Genomic DNA, 20,949 nt, shown 5'->3' on the forward strand with positions numbered 1-20,949 from the left:
GATCCGGCTCTGACCAAAGAGTAGGGCTAATGCATACCTTTCAGTCTTCTGGAATTTCCATTCTTTGGCTGTTCATCTTCTTCATTAATGGTGAATAAACCAAGGGGAATTGGCCTTGCATTGGTCTTCTTCAGTCTTTCTTGTCGGATAGCTGTAGCTGATCCAGGCATACTGCTGCTGCTACTTGTTTTTTAATTATTATTATATTAAAAATATATGCTTATGTAATTGCAGCTCCCAGGAAGCTGCTGGTTCATTTGAGCACTTGTAATAGATCCCCTTTGGGTAAACAGTGTGCAAACAGCTGACAGATACTACCAGCCCCTTGGCAACTGAGGCCCTGCAGTTTCCCCTCACCTAGCAGCCACCCCCGCCCACTGACTCCCCTCAGGCACACACGCTGCTAAGGACAGGCACTCACATTTGCACACACACACGCACACAACCCTTCCAGAAAAACCCTATTAGTACAGCCATGCGGCTTCAGATGCCTCCCTCCACTGCCTAACCTGTGCAATCAGATCCCAGCTTCTCCCTCCTGCCGCAGCACTTTCCCCAATCTTCTTCCTCCTCTGCACAGTTAAATATTCGGCACACAGCAGAGAGGGGAAACGATGTCACGCTGCCCGCTGTGAACAGTTGCCCTGACAACCCTGACATACCCTAATCAAGGAGGGCTGGGAGCTGCTCCATCTCCCGCTGCCAGTGGGCTACTGCGTCCCAGGAACTCACCAGCAGAGGGTTCCAGCGGGAGGCCTGTGGGCAGCTCTCTGCCTCTCAGCAGCAGAGAGACAGGATGGGAGGAGAAGCGGAGTTCTGCTTGCACAAGCAGCAGTGGGCTCTTCAGGAAGGAGAGGGGCCCAAGCCAGGAAGGCTTTCTATTCTTTTCTGGGCAGGTCAATCCTAACAACATTCCCAAGCCCCTGCATGGATGACAGCCAGGCTGGAACCTCCATGCTTGGTTCAATTCCTGACTTCCCACCCTCGAGCCTATGTATGGACAGGTTTGGCAGCACCTGTCACATGGACCACTGGTGTCACGGAGAAAGGACAGAAGAGAGCAGAGAATCCACCCAGGGAAAAAGCTGCCTTGATGAAGCGTAGCACACTCCCCGGGTCCCACTGACAATCATCTCCAGTGTGCTGAGCAATTCTCAGCTCTTAACCCAATTTCAGTCCTTTTTTGGAACTGTCCCCTCCACAGCACACAATCATACATTTACAATGTCATTTTTAAAAATGCCAATTGCCAAGGGGAAAACTGTTTTTGCTTTTTAATCAACATCATATGTGCCCAGAAAGCCGAATGGAATCCCCTCATCCCCAGACTACTCTCCTACTTTTTCTCAATATTTAAACTCACTTACCCAAGGGAGACCCCAAGAACTCTAAAATATCTTCTCTAAATCTTCTGTGTGGAACAGTAACTTGGGATAATTCATTTCATTCCTTTCAGTGCCTCAGTTTCTTGGGGTGATGACACCATTTATCTTACAGGGTTAGGACTGAGGATTAAATGAGTGTTGTGCTAGCAGTAAGAAGTGCTTAATAAATGCAAGTGTTATTATAGTTTGTAATGCACTTGTTGTAATTAGTCCATTTTTTGCTGTTATTATTTTCATTATTTTCAGCTATAAACTGCATCAAGAAATACTTCTATGTTTTTACCTACTCATGCCCAGACTAGTGCTGGCAATGCATTAAATGGTTAGCAAATCCAAGCTGGAAAATAAAAAAAATCAATGCATTGTCAGAAATCTTTTCCTCCAAAGGCTAGGGGAGTTAATAAAGTTCATGTATGTTTATATCTGTGGCTTGGAGAAAGGCAGGAAATTTCAGATAGAGAGTTATTTAGAATTGGATTATCCTCTGCAACAGATCTTTGGAATAAAACGTAATGGGTTTTAGAGTGAAATGGGCCAAGGAAAGCGAACGAATCAGCATAATTTTACATGGAAGGAGGCTATGGCCTATGAAGTGAAATTCCTTGCCCAGGTCAACTGTTATTTGGCATGTAATTAAAATTTAGGGCATCTTCCTCCTAGTCCACTGCTGCTCCTTAGGATAAATGTGTGGCCTATACATTTCATGGTCTTATATCCCTATGCAACTTCTGTGAAGACAGAAATGAACAGGATGTAAACCTTAAATAGTCAAGATTTTGTTTATAAAATAAACTATAGGTATGATTATAAATTTGTATTTCCATAATTTTCTACTTAGTAATTTTTCTGAATTAGAGATGATTTTTCTCTAAAAAGATGATCAATAAACGTAAGTGTAACATATGCCAATGTCAAAAATATATACATGCATATTTATGAAATCAAATATTTTCAAATCTACTTTAGTTTCTTTCCTCTACTTGCAGAGAATCAGGTTAGTACCTAAAATGGCAATTTTTAGAAAAGAGAGAAAGAAAGAGAAAAAAAGCAAAATAAAACAATCATACATAAAATAAGCATGATTGAAACTACCTTCTGATAGAGAAAATGAAAATCAGTGTCTCAAGCAAATGAGAAATCTCACCTAGAAGTGTTTCCCACCCAAATAACTAAAAGCATTCAAACAACAGTCAGCAGTGACTTCCTACATTGCATTTAACAGAAATGCCACTTAAGAGGAAAAGGTAAAGAAAAAGGGGAATTCTTTTCTCCACCTTCCAAACCAAAAAGAAAAAAAATAAAGAGAGAGAGAGAGAGATGGCAACATTTTATAAGGTATCCTTGCAGGAAAATTTAAAAATCTACCTAATAGTGGCAGTTAAAAAGCAAAGTGAGAGCTTGAAATTCAAATGATCTGTGTTAACTATGTATTCCTTTTGAGGCTGGCCTCAATGGCCTCAAATGTTTTATGAGATGAACACTGGCACAGCAAGAGCCATCTAGAGTTTAATTTGCCCAGATGAGATAATGAATTTCACCAAGGAGGCCTGTGGGCTATAGACAAGGCACCCAGTGGGATAAAGGTACCAAGGGGAGCAAGTCACAGGATGGAGGACCTCACAGAAGACTAGAACTGAGTCTGCCCCCCCATGCCCAGCTGATTAATGATTTTCTTTTTCTGTTCACTTTAGTGGAGTATCTTCTAATGACAAAGATGAGATTCTTTTCACTCTAGTCTAAAGAGTCTTGAGAAATCTGATTTGTATCAAAATGTGAAAATTACCAAAATGGCTGCTTCTTATTTTCTAAGACTAAACTAGTGAGAGAAATGAGAGCCTGACCAAAAAGACCAAAAGTAACCACCATCAATAAATCCATGAAGCCGCATGAGACCAAGTCAAAGAACAGAGCAATGACCCATCCACGGGGAACACGCTCAGCTGTCTGTGAGACGCCGGCCTAAGTGCACTGAATTGTTACCTTTGTTAGTCACCAGGGCACTGAGAGGAGTTATCACCTGACAGACAGGAAACTGAGGCTGGGAGATTAAAGTCAAATAGCCAGTTAGGTTACCAAGTCAAGATTAAACCAGGGCTGCTTGCTCTAAAGTCAAGAGGGTTTTATCCTGCTGTCCTGCGAATTCTCACTCCCATAACAAACAGCACTGTGACAGTCACAGCTGTGACCAGTCACGGGGAAGCAAACAGCTCAACATCAATAATGATAATAATGGATTTTTTTCTTATTCATGAAGTACACATTTTTTTCTCTTCATTTAAGACAAAAATACATTTGAGACTAGTTTCCTAGATGCTTAAACTTAGTCTCTAATAGATTCAGGAATTCACTCTTATTTAATTCCAGGAATACTGTGGCTTGATCCCTGTAGGGGCAACCACTGTCTCCCAACTTCCTGCTCCCTTTACACTCTGATCTACAACAAAGGCAAATATGGACATGGAGATGGCGAGACCTTGAATTAAAATACCCTCCAAAGTAAAATGAGTACTACTCTGAATTCCTGAACTCTTCCTCAGCACTAACAAACATTTTTTATTAGATGTGGCATGACTGTCCTTGCATGTCACCTGAATCACAATGGGGCATGGAAACCTCCAATGGGCACTGAAGTTTTTCAACTGTTTTAAATTGAAAAAGTAATCTATGATGTGTTAATGCAGACTGTACAGACTTGAGAGAAATAAGACACTTCCCAGTTCAAAAGGGTAGATTTTACAACTAGACTGGATTTATATTGAGGGAAAAAATGTGTGTAATCATGAAATGTCCTTACATTCAAAGGTAAAAACAGTACCACTCAGCTACTGTGAATAAAACAGTACGATAGGCCCTTGGACAACTGCTGTCCTGCATCTTTGGTCTACAATGAATTTATATCTCCTTGTTCTCCTACCCTGCCTGGCTGGCTGGCATCTCTGGCCTAGCTTCAACCTGTGAGGTGGATGAATATGAAATGGAGTCAGACTTGCTATCTTGGGAAGTAAGCTCATGACTTGGGCCTGGCTGTCAAGGTCTTATAGAAAAGATTGCACACATGTAGGCATATGCATATACACACAGGGTCAGGCTTCTGTTCATGTTTAGGCTTTCTGTGCCCTTACTCTGTGACCATAAAATTAGAAAACAGCATAGCTCATTGGGTGATGCCAAGAAATCTGCCTATCCAGTGAGAAATACACCTAAAATTTTCCTTCCTAAAAGCTTAGTGAGCTTTAACAAAAACATACTGAAAGGGGAGCAAGCTTGATTTGGGGTGTTCAATGACTGTAGTTGAACACAGAAATTATTACTGCTGGATTGAATTGCTATCACTGGTAAATTGCAAGTTCTATATACATCTAAGTTATTCACTTGTTAGTAGAGTCTGGAAGTGCCAAAATCAGTTTCTAGGTTTCTACATTAGAGGAGGTGGTTAATTCTTCAAAACCACTGGACTTCAGTAATCTGTTAAATATTTGGTATTTCTCCCTGAGATAAGCTACCATTTGAACCTAGCAGGAGTTTTTTAAATCCACATTTTCATTCAACTTAAAAACCTTGTGGTTTGAAAATAACAAAACCAGTGGACTCCAACCACTCCTGAGGAACAAAGGGTCCCAGCTGGTCCTCTGCCATTTCCATTCTTGAAGTTAAAAGGCTCACTCAGCTTCCTAGAATGATGCCACTTACTGGTGCTTCTGTGGAGATAAAGGCACAACATTCTGCCATCTTGCAGCATTATGAGCAGAGTCCAAGAAACACAAAGAAATACCCTTTGAAAAGTAAATAAAAAGACAAGTTTGCTTTGATCGTCTTTATTTGATCACCTTTTGTCAACAGGCATATAAGAAAAACAGTAAATAGTATACCAGTAGCAAAGCAATCAGCCAAGAAGTATTAGGTCCCTGCCGTGCCTTTTATAACATTTCGATAAATCTTTGCTGATTATTAAGCACTTCATAGTGCCAACAGAATGCTTTTTCCCATGTCTACTATACTATAAACAAAATTTAACCTCTAGGGGTTCAATTACATGAACGTAAGGTGTGGATATTAAGCTTTCTTTAAACCCTTTCCTAAACATTGAGCATTACCAGATAAGCTGTGAATATTACAAAATATCATATTAAATGTTAACCCCGTAGCTCATGGTAGGATGCTTCTCAGCCCTCTTGTTTGATTTTCAATAATATGTTATTAATGTGCATTACATGAACTGCTGAATTCCTTGGTAAAAGTTAAAATGTGCATAGAAGCCCGGGGATTTAGCTCAGTGGTTCTGGCTTCTGCCTTGCAAATGGAAGGTCCTGAGTTTGATCCCTGGTACCAAAAAAAAGAAATGTGCATAGAAGAAGGTCCTCTCCTCTAATAGCAATCCCCTTTTAGGCTAGAAATCTAATTTTATGGATTCCAAATAAGTCAATGAAATCAATCATTGGACCCAACAGAAGTTTCACACATGTGAATCTTGTTTCTAAAAGTTTCCTGATTCATCAATAGTTTGTGAACAGTTCAGAGCTCAATTTAGTTTTATTGTTGAGATACACCATTAGAAAGATAAGAAAGTTAAGAAACAGGTTCCTTGTCTGGCTTTAAGAGTGATCAAATCATGTCAAGTAGCCAGATAAGGTATTTTGGGATGACATCAGAGAACAGGCAGCAGGCAAGTATATAATGTTCATTGTCAAACATGGGCAATAGGGAACCATTGAAGGGTTTGATCTAGACAGCCCAGGATGGACTGGAAGGGAAGAGGAGATACTTGAGACATAGAAGCCAATTACACAACCACCTTGTTTAAGTGAAGCAACAAGATCTCAAGTGGTGGCCTCGGGGAGAGATGATGAAAACAGGAATGAGAATCAACCATGCTTGTTATCAGGCCCCCTCTGGCAGTACGAAGGCGTATTTCAAGGGTTCAGTGTGGATACCAAGTTCCTGCAATGGTCTGATTGAAAGCTGGAGAAGCAGGCAATGGAAAGGGAAGGTTATGTTTGTAGTAATGATTTATACAAGGGCGTTACGTCTGTAAATGAAACAAAGCTAAGCTGGACGGAATGATTGCAAAATAAGCTCAACAGTTCAAAATGATGCGGCACATCTAAATAATTAATTCAGTAAGGGTAAATAACACCTCTTTTTCTAGTAATTACACAGATACAAAATGAAGACCACCAAGCTGCAGCAGAAATGAGGAAGGAGGGAGCCTGGACAATAAGCCCACTACATCCCATCGGTTCAATGAGGCAGTTCAAAATTCTTATCGTACCACAGGGGTATCAGCAGACAACCAGCACCCAGATCAAAAGAAAAGCCTTCTCTATTTTATGCTCCTCATACCAGGTGGTTCTGAGCAAGATATTTCAAATGGAAGTTGGGTGTGGTGGCACAGACCTATAATCCCAACACCCGAGCGGCTGAGGCAGGAGGACTGCTGTGAGTTCAAGGCCGGCCTAAAATACACAGCAAAACCCTGTCTCAAAAAACAAAAACAAAAACCAAAAAAACAAAAGAAGATATTTCAAATGGGACAATAAGTGAAAAATACATTCAGAAGATAGCAATCCAGACCTTTTATGTTTTCTAGGCCACAGCAGGGCAGGGTCATTTGAGAAGATACATTTCCTCTGAACAAATAAGACTCCAGGAATAATTGAATTAAAGGTTAACATATGGAAAAATTGGGCCAGGGATTTAGCTTAGTGGTTCTGGCACCTGCCACACAAGCGCAAGGTCCCAAGTTCGATCCCCGGTACCAAAAACAAAAACATATGCAAAACAAACAAAAACATATGGAAAAATTTCTACTTTTAAAATAATTCTAGAAGACAGAACTAGAACCAGTGGCTGGAGGTGACCAGAATGTAATCCACTATTCGTTTGCTCCTTCAGGATGGCCCTGCACAAATACTGTGACCTGAGATGCTCATGCTGGAGTAATGTGCTGGCTACAGGCAGGAGTTTTAGGTCTCTTGAGCCTCTCTGGTCCTGCAATTCCATGACTTGATGAAAGTGGCAACTGGAGTTCTATACCCAGGGGGAAACAGGCAGAGAGAAAAAGCAAGATCCAGGCAAGCCCCTCCCCTTACTGTCACTGCACTTTCATACACGCCTTCATTTTGCAAATGACTCTGCAGTTGTATTGTTTCAATTCATTCTATTGGCAGTGCCAGCTAAATAACAGGAACAATGGAACATTCGCTCTGAGTTTTGGTTGGGAGAGGCCAAAAATCCTCAGATTTCTGCACCTGCAAATTGCAGACTTCCCTCCACCTCCCACCCACCCATCCCTTCATGAGAATCTACTGAAATAATGAATAAGATGTGCAGCTTTTCCTTCAATGAGACAATGTATTATGGATCACTGTGGCCATTAGACTAGAGATGAGATCTAAAGGTTTAGGAGTAAACAGCAGCCCTAAACAACAGCAAACCAGTTCAGTTGATTACTTTATGGGCACTTTTGGGATAGTGACAGCCCTAAGGCTTCAGACTGGTAAAGAACTATGTCAAGAAGAAGTACCCAAATTCATTTCAGAATGTACTGAGATTTTTTTTTCCCTCAATCCCGACTTTTGCTACTTTGTCACTCTTTCCAATTCATTTTTCTACAACTCTCTAAAATTAAAACAAACAACTGTTAAGATTTTTAAATCGAAGATGGTTTAATATATTGTTTTTACCTTAACAAGCAAACAAATTTTATTTATTTATTTATTTATTTATTTATTTATTCCGGTACCAAGGATTGAACTCAGGACCTTTCACTTGCAAGGCAGACGCAGCACCACTGAGCTAAATCTTTGGCCCTGACAAATTTTATTTTTAAATTTATCTCTTAAGAAATAATCTAAATGACTTGCATAAATCTAAGGGAAAACTTGATTTTCTGAGGGTCAATATACTAGTCAGGGTTCTCTAGAGAAATAGAACCAATAGTATTTTTGGTTCAAAATAATGTACTATATAGAGAGCAGTTTTTTTGCAGTACAGGGGTTAAGCTACATCCCCAGCCCTTTTTTTACTTTTTAGGTCGAGACAAGGTCTTGCTAGGCTGTCCAGGCTAGCATTGAACTTGTCATCTTCCTGCCTGCCTTAGCCTCGAGAGTAGCTGGGATTACAGGCATGTGCCACACAACTGGCTGAAAAATTCATCTTAAGAAATAATTGCTGCTGTGATTGTGGAGGCTGGCAAATCTGAAATCTTCAGTCAGGGCTTCTACATTGCAGGCTTGAGTCAGAATTCCCTTCCTAGAAACTTCAGGTTTTGATGTTAAAGACTTCCACCAAGTGGATCACACCCACCCACATTATCCAAGGGACTCCCCTCTGCTTGAAGTCAACTGATTGTAAATATTCATCCTTTCCTACATTCAAGTCAACATACTGAAATTGAAGAATGCCATCTGAAACCCAGAGATTTACAGGTCAAGAGTCATAATTTTGGGGCCGGGGATTTAGCTCAGTGGTTTCGCCGCCTGCTGTGCAAGTGCAAGGACCCGAGTTCGATCCCCGGTACCAAAAAAAAAAAAAAAGAGTCATAATCTTCACTGAGTGGGATACACAATATTCACTCAGGTAATTTCCCAAAGTGTAATGCTCTTAAAATAATACTTATACACCTGGGGTCAGGACATCTCAGACTAGACCTATTAAGCACCCCCCTTTATTTTACTAATGATTTTCTGTTGAGCATCCAATACTGGTAAGCTTCAAAGTGCTATCAAATAAATCCTTTTTATCATTATGGGAGTTAAGCAATCTGGTTATCTCAATATTAAATGGTATAGAAAGTATAGATAGGGGTGTGTGTGTGTGTGTGTATCTATTGATAGATCTTCTCTGCTGTCATGAAGTAACCCCACTGTCACCATTAGAAGAAACTAAAGGGTAATTTTTCAGTTGGGGCAGAGAAAGGGTTGAATATAGCATATTTTTCAAGAGAAGGTAAAGCGTATATGAAAGTTTACAGTAATAAACTTCGTATATTTATTGGTTTATTTAACTAGAACAATTCTGACAAAATTATACCTAATTGTCCAGCATCATTCTGAATCAGCTGAGGGGAAGAAAGCACCCAAATGAAATGCCAAATCATTTAACCCTGGCAAGTGAATTCGAGATTTGGACAGTTTCATCTGGTGAAACTCACACTGAAAATTGTCAGCAATCAATCAGAACACCAAAAGCCACTGCCAGGGATGTAGCCAGCGGCGCAGCGCCTGCCAGGCGAGTGCGAGGTCCTGAGTTTGATTCTCAGTACCAACCGAAAAAAAGAAAAAGCCCAACACCAAAAGCCTGAAACTATACAGATAAGATACAAGTACATTTAGGATTGACTAGGAAGCCTAAAAGCTTTTAAAATTTGCAACTATAAAGCAAAAAAACCCCAAACTAACGGATTAATAGTTGTTTTTAAAAAAAGACATGAAATATTAATTTCCAAGAAGTAGATATTCCTAGCAACCCGGTTTTTTTTTTTTTTCGATAAATACATCTTCTCTTAAATGAAAAAAGTGGAAACCAAGTCTTTGTAAATAGGGAGGGATGGAGGGGTTGAAGGGAGGGCAGGGGATGGGGGAAAAATAAGACCCAAGAGATATTATGTAAAGGTGCAAATTTCCAATGATGAATGTCATTATATTGTATACCTAAAATGTACCAATACAATTATAAAAAAAAATACATCTTCTCTTAAGCTTGATTGATCTATGGCCATCAAGAATTTTGGGGTTCTGTATAGGAAGCAATAGCATCTCTGAAGAATAGGTGGGTAAACACCTAGGGGCACCCATTTCACCTCTAAACCACTTGCACTTTCATATCCAAGATTTCAGCCCGTGCCATGTGAGCTTCACATAAGCAACTGAGGAAAGATTCTAATGACAAAGGAGCCTTTTCATAAACTTTTTAAAACACTGCAAATGGACCATCATATCTTTTACTGTAAGGCAAAATAGCTACACTCCCATTGTTAAATGCACTAAAATCTTTGATGTGTTAAAAAAAAAAAGTTGTTTCAGATACATGCAACGTCTCAGTGAAGGAATCAAAATCATAATAAAATTCTCTTTCCTCTGAACTTTTTTTCTGGTGAAAGGACCACTTGGTCCTATTCTCACACAGGCATGGAGAAAGATGCACCCCCAAACCCCCCAAACAAGATACTTCTGAGTCTCTTTAGCACCTGACACAAGCTTTATCCAAATCACTGAAAAAGAACCTTATTTGCTAACAAAAAGGCAGTTTATATAACCAAAATCTGTTTGTTTTAAAACTAATCACAACATTGCAACCTGGTCCATGAATGTGTTTCCAGATAGATACATCTACAGCAGAAACAAACAATGGCTTCCAAGAGCCAGAAGCCCCGCAAAGCACTGCTCACAGATGTCACAACTCCACACTCCAAGCACTTCTGAGCCCTCTGTAGGATTCAGACTGGCCTTTGCCCCTTCCTTCTGACACTTTGTACACACCCCTTCCCACTTCCAAAACCTTCCTGAAGATGCGCTTGTGGCTGCCCTTTATGAATCCTGCAATCCCTTCACAATCATATATGGCTCTAGTCCCATAAGAGGTTTAGAGCCGGAACAATTGGTTCATGCCTGAGGCCATCCCCATTCCCCATGCATTTCACAGTGAGTAGAACATAAATGGTAGACCCAATCAGTAAACTGAAATGACATTCTCAAATCTGACTGTAGGCACAGCTGGTCCGGCAAAGGTTGAATCTGAAACACCAAACTAGTGTTCTCCCTGGTGGAGCTTCACTGGATTATAAGATTATGAGATTTTTGCTACCCAGTGTCATTTGAATCTCATAGGTCTACACTAAAAATAGCACTAGCTCCCACTTCTCAATTTATTTGAATACTTTCAATGGTGCAGCCATCTCCTCTATTTTTACTTTGGTTTCTAATGCTGTCTGTAGCTTATACACAGTCACTAACAAAGCATTCAGATACACCTCTATCTACACACAAAGAGGGCATCTTCACAGCAGGGGGAAGCCACTACAAAAGAAATCTCTGGATTTATTCTTAATCTTCAGTATATCAGTGCATAACCTATCAATCACTTTATTTTCAATAATTTACATTTTGCTGATATATTTTGTGATATAAATTTTAATATTTCACAGGTGGTATAAAGCATATTTGTTTAGCCAATCATCACAGTGGCTACTGTACATATAGAGAACAATCTGAGGACATCACACAGAGAATTTAAGCTCAGGTCTCATCTGAGGAAGTGACATATTTTCACTTTTACTGAGTTAATACACTTTTAAAAAGATATAAAATCAAGCCAAGCACAGCGGTGCATGCCTGTAATCCCAGCACTCTGGGAGTTTGAGGCAGGAGGATTGCCTAAGTTCAAGGCCAGCCTGGGCTCTTCATAGTGAATTCAAGGCCAGCCTGGACTACATAGTAAGACCTTGACTCCTCCAAAAACAAAATATATAAAATCTAAGTTCAAGTTGAAGATACTGTACTATTTTCTTAGGGAGAAATGCGTCTCTCACACACCTCCCCACACATCACATCCAGGACAGGATTTTGACATTTAAGAAAGTTTCTTTGATAACTGGTGACTTTAATTAAGTAAGGCAGCTCATTGATATTTTCCACATCATGACTCCTGCTTTTCATGAGAGCCGTGTGGCAGGCAAGCTGTGTATGCTTCCTATTTTCCTCATGGAAAAACATAGCCACTGTGGTGATAGTGACTTTTTTAAGTCCAGCTTCACATGATAAAGGGAATAGAAATCTATCTTTATGGTTTAAAGAAAACAACTTCTGTAGCAATAATATTTTAGGAAACAACTTTACATTTAAAACAATGATATAGTAATATCTACTACTTAGTATACCATGAAAATAAGCCAAGAAGGACTGGCCTGGCTGCTTAATTCAATGGCAACACAATCTAAGCATTTCCCAGGCCAATATGCAGCAATCTTTTCCTGGAACATTTTGTGCAACATTCTGACGGCTGAGACGCACCAGCCACTGTGTTCTGCTGACACCTTTCATACTTGCACCCTGCCTGTGACAGGGAGCTCATACAGGTGCAAGAGGTTTGAATCAGCAATACATGCTGATGTCCTTACTGTGGTGTGTGTCCCAGTACACATCAAAATGTGCTCCAGGGAAAAACTCGGCATGCCAGGGTATGTTCTTCTTTGCACTGCAAAGCAGCACCAACCCTTGATAATTATAACCAGCACTTGATGTTGATGTTGTGTCAGAGATTGTTCTGAGTACTTCCTGTGTATTAACTCATTTAATTCATGAGAAGCTTTTACCACTATTCTCTTTTTGGTACCAGGGATCGAGGGATCGAACTCGGGACCTTGTGCTTGCGAGGCAGGTGGCAGAAACATTGAGCTAAATCCCCAGCCCCCACCACTACTCTCTTTTTGAAAAGCAAAACACTAAAGAAGAGAGTGATTAAGTGACATGGCCCAGGTCCCACAAGTAGTAAGTGGTAGAGCTAAGAACCCAGGTAGCCAGGCCCCAGCGTTCCTGCACAGCGTGGTGATCGGTATCATTCCTAACTGAGCAGTCTTAGTTTTGAGTGCAAGACCTTCCGGTTTCCCACATGCTCAGTGTCAACGTAATCTGGAGGAGAAATCAAAGATACTCCCTTTGTAGGGCTCAGTGCCATCCAACACCTCCTACTAACCTTTCCATTTGGGGCCTGAACTCCATGATTCTGCCCACACCAAGTACAAGGAGAAAAGAAGCAGGAAATTAGCACTGCCAAAGACCAGTCCTCACTGACCACGTTTCAAGTCACAGGGGATGGCACCACAAAACCAGAAGCACTCATAAATGCAACTCAAAAGCACCCCTACATGTCTGGGCACGCAGAGTCAGATATTCACTGGAGATGATCCTGATGTCAAAGCGTGAATAATCCTGCTGAGAAAAAGCAAAATGGGAAAAGAGCAAGTTTACCCGCTTTGCTTTGGGCACAGCAGCAGCTAGCGTGGAGTAAGAAGAAAGGGCAGGAAGGATTAGTGTAAGAGTATTAGCATCCATCCAGTCATACAGGAGGTCATACTTGTGTCAACTATTTATAGATGACAGAAGAAACAAGGGCCCATCTCCAGAGCCAAGGATCTGGTGATTAGACGTCACAGGTCACCAGGAAGTTCTCTGGGAAGACTGTATCATTTTCTACAAAAGACTATTATTTACCTCAAATTAACCTCTCCTTATTTTGAGGGGGAAGAAGGAGAAGGAATGCCGTGACAGCTAAGCAAGGTAGACAAAAAGCAAGCTAATTTTTAAATATCTGATCTAACTGCAACACACTCATAATACAAAGGTGCCAAAGTGCATATATTTAGGTATTCAAGTGTATTCAGATGTGTAGTCACATCTATATTTCTTCCACAACAAGTGCTGGGGAAAAGTAGGAGAAATGGAATGAATTCATTAGATTCAGGGCAACAGTTCTTGTGACTTTCCATTAAGTTTCCATATGCAAGGTGCCCCTGGCACTTCCATATTCAACATAACGAGATGGTGAGTGAAAGAGCACAAAATAGCAAATGGATCAAAACCAGTTCTCAACATTTGACTGCACACAGGAACCTCCCCGGGAGTTGTAAACCCACTGGCACCTGGCTCCTGCCCTCAGATTTCAGATAATCGCCTAGGGCACACCTGGGCATTTCGAGGTTTAAATCATTCCCTGATGTTCCACCTCGCTGTCAAGATTGAGAACCAAGGATCTGAACCAAGGATGCTGCAACATGAGCTCAGCAGTGGTTTCAACAACAAAACCTTCCACCAAGCAGTGAGCATATTTACGCGAACCCACTGGGCTGAGGCTGACGGTGCTCCAGTGCTGATTTAGAGAATCTACCAGAGCAGAAGCCAACCGAGCTGGAAGCGAGGAAGTAGGCAGCCAGACCCATCTGTCACATCAGCCACACCGAAGTCTCAGGTCAGGACCTTCTGAGAAGCACGGGCCTAGATTAAAATCTCGACAAGCAGCCAAGCTTTCTGCCACAGCAACAGGAGGTGCCAGTTATGATGCGCGTGACTGTCACCCAGCAGACCTGGTGTTGGCTGGGTGGGAACATTGCCGGAGGGTGTTCTTTCTAGAATTTCACCTTGAAATTGACCATGATCCTAGAATGCAGCTCCTTCCCTACATTCAGCACAGTGTCAGGGGTGCAAGTTTTATACGAGGAGGTTATGCCATAGTGAAGGGCAGTTCTCTGTACCAGAAAACCAGCTCTCAAAAAGAGGCTTTGGTGGCATCAGAAAAAAAAAGTCAAGAAGAAATTTTAAGATACCCCAAATCTCAAGACTCTGAAGTTGAATATACAGAGTTTACTAACAACGCCTGCACAGTCCAGTTCAATGTGGCAAATGTGAACTTCTCCCCGTTTGCTCTCTGCTTTGCTCTGGGCTCCAGGGCTGAATATATGGTCAGTGTCTGTCCGCATTGGCAATGTCCACAGCTGTTTCTATAGCAGCAGCAAGCAGGAAGAACTACTGAATGCAGTTAATTCTCTTTTTTCTTTTCATTCTTTTTTTTTTTTTTTTTTAATTTTGCCAGTGTAGTTATTTCTTACTGTCAAAAATATAATAGTCTTAGGGCCGGGGATTTAGCTCAGTGGTTTCGCCGCCTGCTGTGCAGGTGCAAGGACCCAAGTTCGATCCCCGGTACCAAAAAAAAAAAAATATATATATATATATATATATAAAATATATATATATTATACATATATATAATAGTCTTATGGGTCGGGGATTTAGCTCAGTGGTCCCACCGCCTGCCTTGTAAGTGCAAGGTCCTGAGTTCGATCCCCAGTACTGAACCAAACCAAACCAAACAAAAAGAGTAAAAATATAATAGCCTTCAAATTACAATCCAAAATGGTGGGCTGAGGTGCAGCTCAGTGGTAGAGGGCTTGCCCAGCAGGTATGAGACGCTGGGTTCCACTTCCATCACCTCAAATGTAAAAGATACTTAGGAGAATAACATTTGATGACTAGAGAAAAACCACATGCTATTTAAATGTGTAAACAAAGTCAGGTGTAGTAAAGCGCACATGAAATCCCAGCACTCCAGAAGACCTCAAGTTAGAGCCCACACGGAGAACTCAGAGACCTAGCAAGACCCTGTCTCAAGATAAAAAATGTAAAAAAGGGCTCGGAATGTAGCTCAGTGTGAAGACTCTAGGTTCACTCTCCAGTACTGCAAATAAATAAGTGTGTAAACAACCATAACTCAGAGCATTGGAGGAACAAAGTTAGTGCAGAGGTAGAAACCACCTGAAAAAGCCAAACTGAAACTGGAGAATTATTTTCCTAAGCACCATACACATCAGCACACAGAACCCAGTCCATAATCAGGGATTAAATGTTCAGTGACAGATCACCAAGGCTTTTACAAAGCACTGTAAACACACAGCATCCCTGAGAACTGGCACTAAGTATCGAATGTGACAGTACACACTGTGCCAAAAGAAATAATCAAGATCCTAAAACAAATTACGTGGCCAATATTTCTCCCTTTTCTAACAACAACAAAAAAAGTGATTTCCGTGTTCTGAAAAGCTGTATCTCAAGGGAAAGGAAAACAGGCACATTATGGAGGGAGAGAACTGGCAGGAGGTTTGTGGCTCAAGGGCTCAGCTGCTCACAAATGATGGGGATAAGGGGAGAAGAGAGAGAGATCAGAGTCAAAAAACTCCAGGGGTAGGGGTGCAGCTGAGTGCCAGAGCACTTACCTAGCAAGGGCAACGCCCTGGGTTTGGTCCCCAGCACCACAAAAACAAGATGAAAGCCTCCTCATTATACTGTATGTGGGCTTGGGGGTTTTCAGAATTCAAGTGAGTGTTCTTTAACACAAAATAATCATTAGGTTACTCTAAGGATACTGTATTACATTGCTTCCTTCAAACAACAATGGATCTGGGAGTGGTGGCACACACCTGTAATCCCAGCATTCAGGAGGCTGAAGCAGGAGGATCACTGTGAGTCCTAGGCCAGCCTGGGCTACTTAGTGAGTTCAAGCCAGCCTGAGCTACATAGCTAGACCCTGTCTAAAAAAAAAACCCAAAAAACAAAACAAAAAAACCCACAAAAGCACACACAACAACAAAAATTTGGTGGAATGACTAAAATGAAAACAAAACTAACAATACAGTGTTGGTGAGGACTCGGAGCAACTAAAACTCACATTCCCTACTTATAGGAACGTACAATTGTACGCCCACTCTGCATAAGTTTGGCAACATCTTTACAGTTACATGTGTCAACAACCCCTTGCTAGGTATTCATACAAAAACCTGTGAAGTTTTTTCATTCTGGGGATTGAACTCACAGCCTTTCCACTGAGCTAAATCTCCATCCCTTTTTAATTTTAAGACAGGGTCTGGCTAATTCACTAAATTGCCCAGGCTGGGTTTGAACTTGGAATCCTCCTGCCTCAGCCTCTCAGAGTCCCAGGATTAGAGGCTTGTGCCACTGTGCCCAGCTCTGAGTGTAAGTATTTATAGCAGCATTGTTCACTGTTGCCCAAACCTGGAGATAACCAAGTGTTCTTCAGTGGGTGGATGGATAAACAATCTGTGGTACTTCCATGCAATGGCAAACTACCCATCAATAGGAAAAGTGGAAACTATTCATACAGAATAGCACTTTTGATTCTCAAAAGCATTAGTCTTAGTGGGAAACAAAATCCAGACTCGAAAGGCGATAGTGTTATGATTCCACTTTTATGACATTTTGAAAAGGGCAAAACTAGAAAGATGGCAAACAGAGCAGGGCTTGAGGTTAGAGAAGAAACTGAAAAGGTTCAGCTGTGGGCGGGCGAGGGGTCTTTTGGATGAAGGTTATCGTGGCTAATACAGTCAACAAGGCTGAGAGAACTGTGTACAAACAAACAAAAAACCCTCAGTAAATTCTAAATAAACATTAAAAATAAATTTTTAAAAATCCCTCCATCTGTTCAAAGATTTTTAATTTTGTGCTTTTACCAGCAAACTTTCTGAACACGCCTATTCATTGGGCTGCCTCTACTCCCCACTGCTCATCCACGAGTCGCTCACGGTCTGGGAACCCCAGCTCTTGCACCAACAACTGAAATTCCCTCCTCTTGAAAACCACTCCTCAGTCTGGACCCCTGACCTCCCTGTCCTTCTCTTTCGGCAGGTGTGCGGTGCCCACTTACATTTTTCTATGATATTTGGTGCCTCTTCCTCGCCCTTTAAACGCTGCCTCCTCCCTCTGCAGGTTTTCTTTCGGAGCTCTCCTGGGCCCCAAGGCTTTGCTCCTTATTCCCTGGAAGGAATCCCAGAGTCCTGACCTCTATTTTTTCTGCCAGTCCCATACTCCTTGTTGCCCAGTAGACATTTCCACTTATAGTTCTCTCTCGTACCACAAATGTTCATATCTAAAGCAGAGAGGTTTTTTCCCATTTCTCCCACCCAAACCAGGTCTTCCTCATTAACGTGTCCATGCCAAATTTAAACCAATGAGCCAAACTCCAACTTGGGGTACAATGTCACATGTCGCCTTTGTACCCATGATCCTTTGATACTGGCCCCTGCAGAACCCTCCCCACACCCACCGCCACGCTGATGCCTGCCTGGATTTCTACACTAACCTCAAATTTAGATCACTGAACTCTCTCCTTTGATACATCCTTTTGTCTATACTGTTACTGTGGAAGCAGGCCCAGCTGGGTCCTCCTCCACCTCCCTTGACCCTGGAGAAGATGGGACTGCATCCTAGGCAGATGTTCCTTGGGCATGCTCACCACCTTTGTGTGTGTCCTTCCCAAAGCAGCAGAAAGAAAAGAAAGACAAGAATTTCCCCAGATGGTGGCCCTTTGCCTTAGTTGGGCACTGCTGAGCTCTTTTGCAATCAAGATTTTGAGGCAGACGTGGTGGCACACATCTGTAATCCAGCTACTTGGGAGGCTGAGGCAGGAGGATCACAAGCTTAAGGCCAGCTGGAGCAACTTTGTGTGACCCTTCCTCAAAATAAACTAAGTGCTGAGGATATATAGCTCAGCACTTCCTGTGTTCAACCCTAGTATCTCTCTCTCTCTCTCTCTCTCTCACACACACACACACACACACACACACACACACACACTTGAGATTCAAGGGTGCAGAATTACCCAATTAACCATCCTTTATCCAGATATATTATCCTCAAGATTCATCAACAGTTTCCCCTGCCCAAAGAATAATGTGTCAGTCTCTGAGCTTGCCCACTAGCCCTTGATAATTTGGCTTCAGAGTACCATCTGCATGCATTCCTTCCTGGTCTTCGAGGACTCTTTCTTTGAGCCATACACCTATGACCGACATTCTCCCCTCTTCTGCATCTGCACCTGTATGTTTCTCCCTTTCCTCCCTCCAACTTTATATGGCATCTGCCCATGGTGTCGAGTTTCACTGAAGCACCATTCAGCATAACGGCTCCCCATGGCCACAGCCAGAAGTGATCCTGCTGCACTGAACACCCCATAACCTGTGATTGATACGTACTGTGTGGGCTCTGTCCTCCTTGCTGGACTCAAGTGAACTCAAGGATCGTTACCTTCACCAGCCTGCTGGCAGCTACCGTGATGCTGATGGACAGAAGGGAGGCAGTTCTTGCTCAAACTGTTCTAAGCCTTAATGTTTTCCACTCTTATGTCAATGTCATGAGACTTGAGCTTTTAAAAAGTAACTCTTTTGAATGATTATTCTTCAGGTACCAAGATGCAAAGAAGTTTTAGAGAACACGCTAATGTAAACTAATGTTCCACACACACACTCAGTTATAGCACATGAACATGCACTCTGAAACATGACTGCCTAATCCAATTTAATGCTTCTTCCGACCTAACAAGATGTAAAGTCGGTCACAGTAGGATGGCAGAAAAGCTGTCCAGCCACCTGAATGAAGCTTCTCTAGGCTCTCAGAACATAAACTTCAAGAGAGATGAGTTTAATACCAAATTATAGTTTGAGCCCCTATCTTGTACTTTTTTTATTTGAGATCTTTAGTGTAGACCTTAAGAGCTAAATGAGACCTTTAAGATCAATTTCAATTTGGAAAAAGACCAAAGGGACATACCAAAAATCACCAAGCCCATGTCTGTCCACAATACAATCTTGTGAGAGCAGTAAAGAGCCCAATTTTAGATTCTAAGTCATTTCTCCAAAAATAATTCACATATTATATGCCTTAACTTCATTTTTTGTACAAAGTATGGTATTGTGAATTAATGAAAAGCAGCTTTAGGCAGGCATAGTGGCAGGTCTGTAATCCTAGCACTCAAGGGAGGCTGAGGGAGGCAGATCACTTTCAGTTCAAGGCCAGCCTGGGCTACACAGTGAGTTCAAGGCCAGCCTGAACTACACAGAGACCCTGTCTAGGGTGGGGTAGGGGGGACTTTAAATTTTAAGTCAGCAGACATATAAAAAAGAAGTATCAAACTGGGAAATTAGCTCTCAACAATCACTTTCCAAAGCTCTTGAACTGAGCATAGAATTAAATACACAAAGTTTGGGCACAGCCAGTTTTGAATACTCAAAATAGTAGTTTGAAAAAGGACCTGACATCCTCTAGTGGTGAAATCAGAAAGTTATTTCCAAGACAATTGTTTTGTTTTTTTAGTTTGTGCTCATCTTTGGCTATTGACAAAAAAAAAAAAAAAAAATTACAGTACATTGAAAGAACTAATCATCCTCAAGAAAAATATAAGTGTTCATCATAAAGTGTGTAATCAAATCACTACTACCTTTGAGAAGATAAATGTGTATCTATGAAATTATGTTTTTATATTTTGAATTTATATAGTACCTTTAAATAGGCAGTATGCCACCAATTTTCAATCGATCTTTGATATATATATACGTGCATATAATTCTGAACACATTACAGGTATTTTTTAATATAACAACCTGAGATTCTAATCTAAATTACCCTAGAACTATATGAGTCTTTGCATGGAGACACAAAAACTAAAAGCCATTTAAAAGTAGATTCTACCTCATAATAATGAAATCTAAAAAAATAAAATAAAACGAATCTATCAAGATTCATTGGCATTTGAGGTGGCAATTTTCACTTCATAGTAATAAAAGACAGAGGTCTCCCTACCACGCTCCTTCAAAATGAAAATCTCCAAATATACCTGTGATCATAAAAAATTATATATATATTGTATATACATAAGGATTTCTAGTATATGAGTGTATATGTGAATTATCTTAGTACTAAACTTAAGACCTTTTTCTAATATAGGTCATGTGTTTTGAATACATGGAAGAACTTAAATTGTTAAAATTCAAACAAACCTCATTTGTTCTCTCAAAATGTTGCTATCTAGATTGAAAAAAATGAAATATTTTTATATCTTTTTTTGGCACTTGCTGACACAGGTGTTTCTGAGCACCCAGCAGGGCTAGAAAAATGAAAAAAAAATGTGGGGCCAGAAACACATTTTTAAATTACAAAGTACAATTATTCAAAAAGACCCTATTTTAAAGACAAATATAAAACATGTCCCTTGGAACTTGAAATTTCTA

At 41.0% G+C, this 20,949-nt stretch overlaps 1 protein-coding gene across 8 annotated transcripts in view; it reads right to left on the minus strand.

Moving 5' to 3' along the window:
• Positions 1-20,949, minus strand: part of Map7 (microtubule associated protein 7) — a 165,174-nt gene that overhangs the window by 142,553 nt on the left and 1,672 nt on the right. For 2 of the 8 annotated variants that reach the window (XM_087190229.1, XM_021249577.2), the window contains exons 1-2: positions 510-597; positions 38-180 (exon numbers count right to left, since the gene is read on the minus strand). The exons of 3 other annotated variants lie outside the window; for them this stretch is intronic. In XM_087190229.1, the coding sequence (XP_087046355.1) occupies positions 38-170 (133 nt within the window). In that variant the 5' untranslated portion in view covers positions 171-180; positions 510-597. Of the gene's footprint in view, positions 1-37; positions 354-509; positions 598-20,949 lie in introns of those variants that run through there. 3 more of the 8 variants (XM_004871481.4, XM_004871484.4, XM_013068044.3) reach the window with 3 other exon arrangements.

Source organism: Heterocephalus glaber, unplaced genomic scaffold (assembly GCF_053883595.1).
Source record: "Heterocephalus glaber isolate CG9 unplaced genomic scaffold, H.glaber_assembly_v1.0 deba00001550, whole genome shotgun sequence".
In the NCBI taxonomy this organism is placed as follows: domain Eukaryota; kingdom Metazoa; phylum Chordata; class Mammalia; order Rodentia; family Bathyergidae; genus Heterocephalus; species Heterocephalus glaber.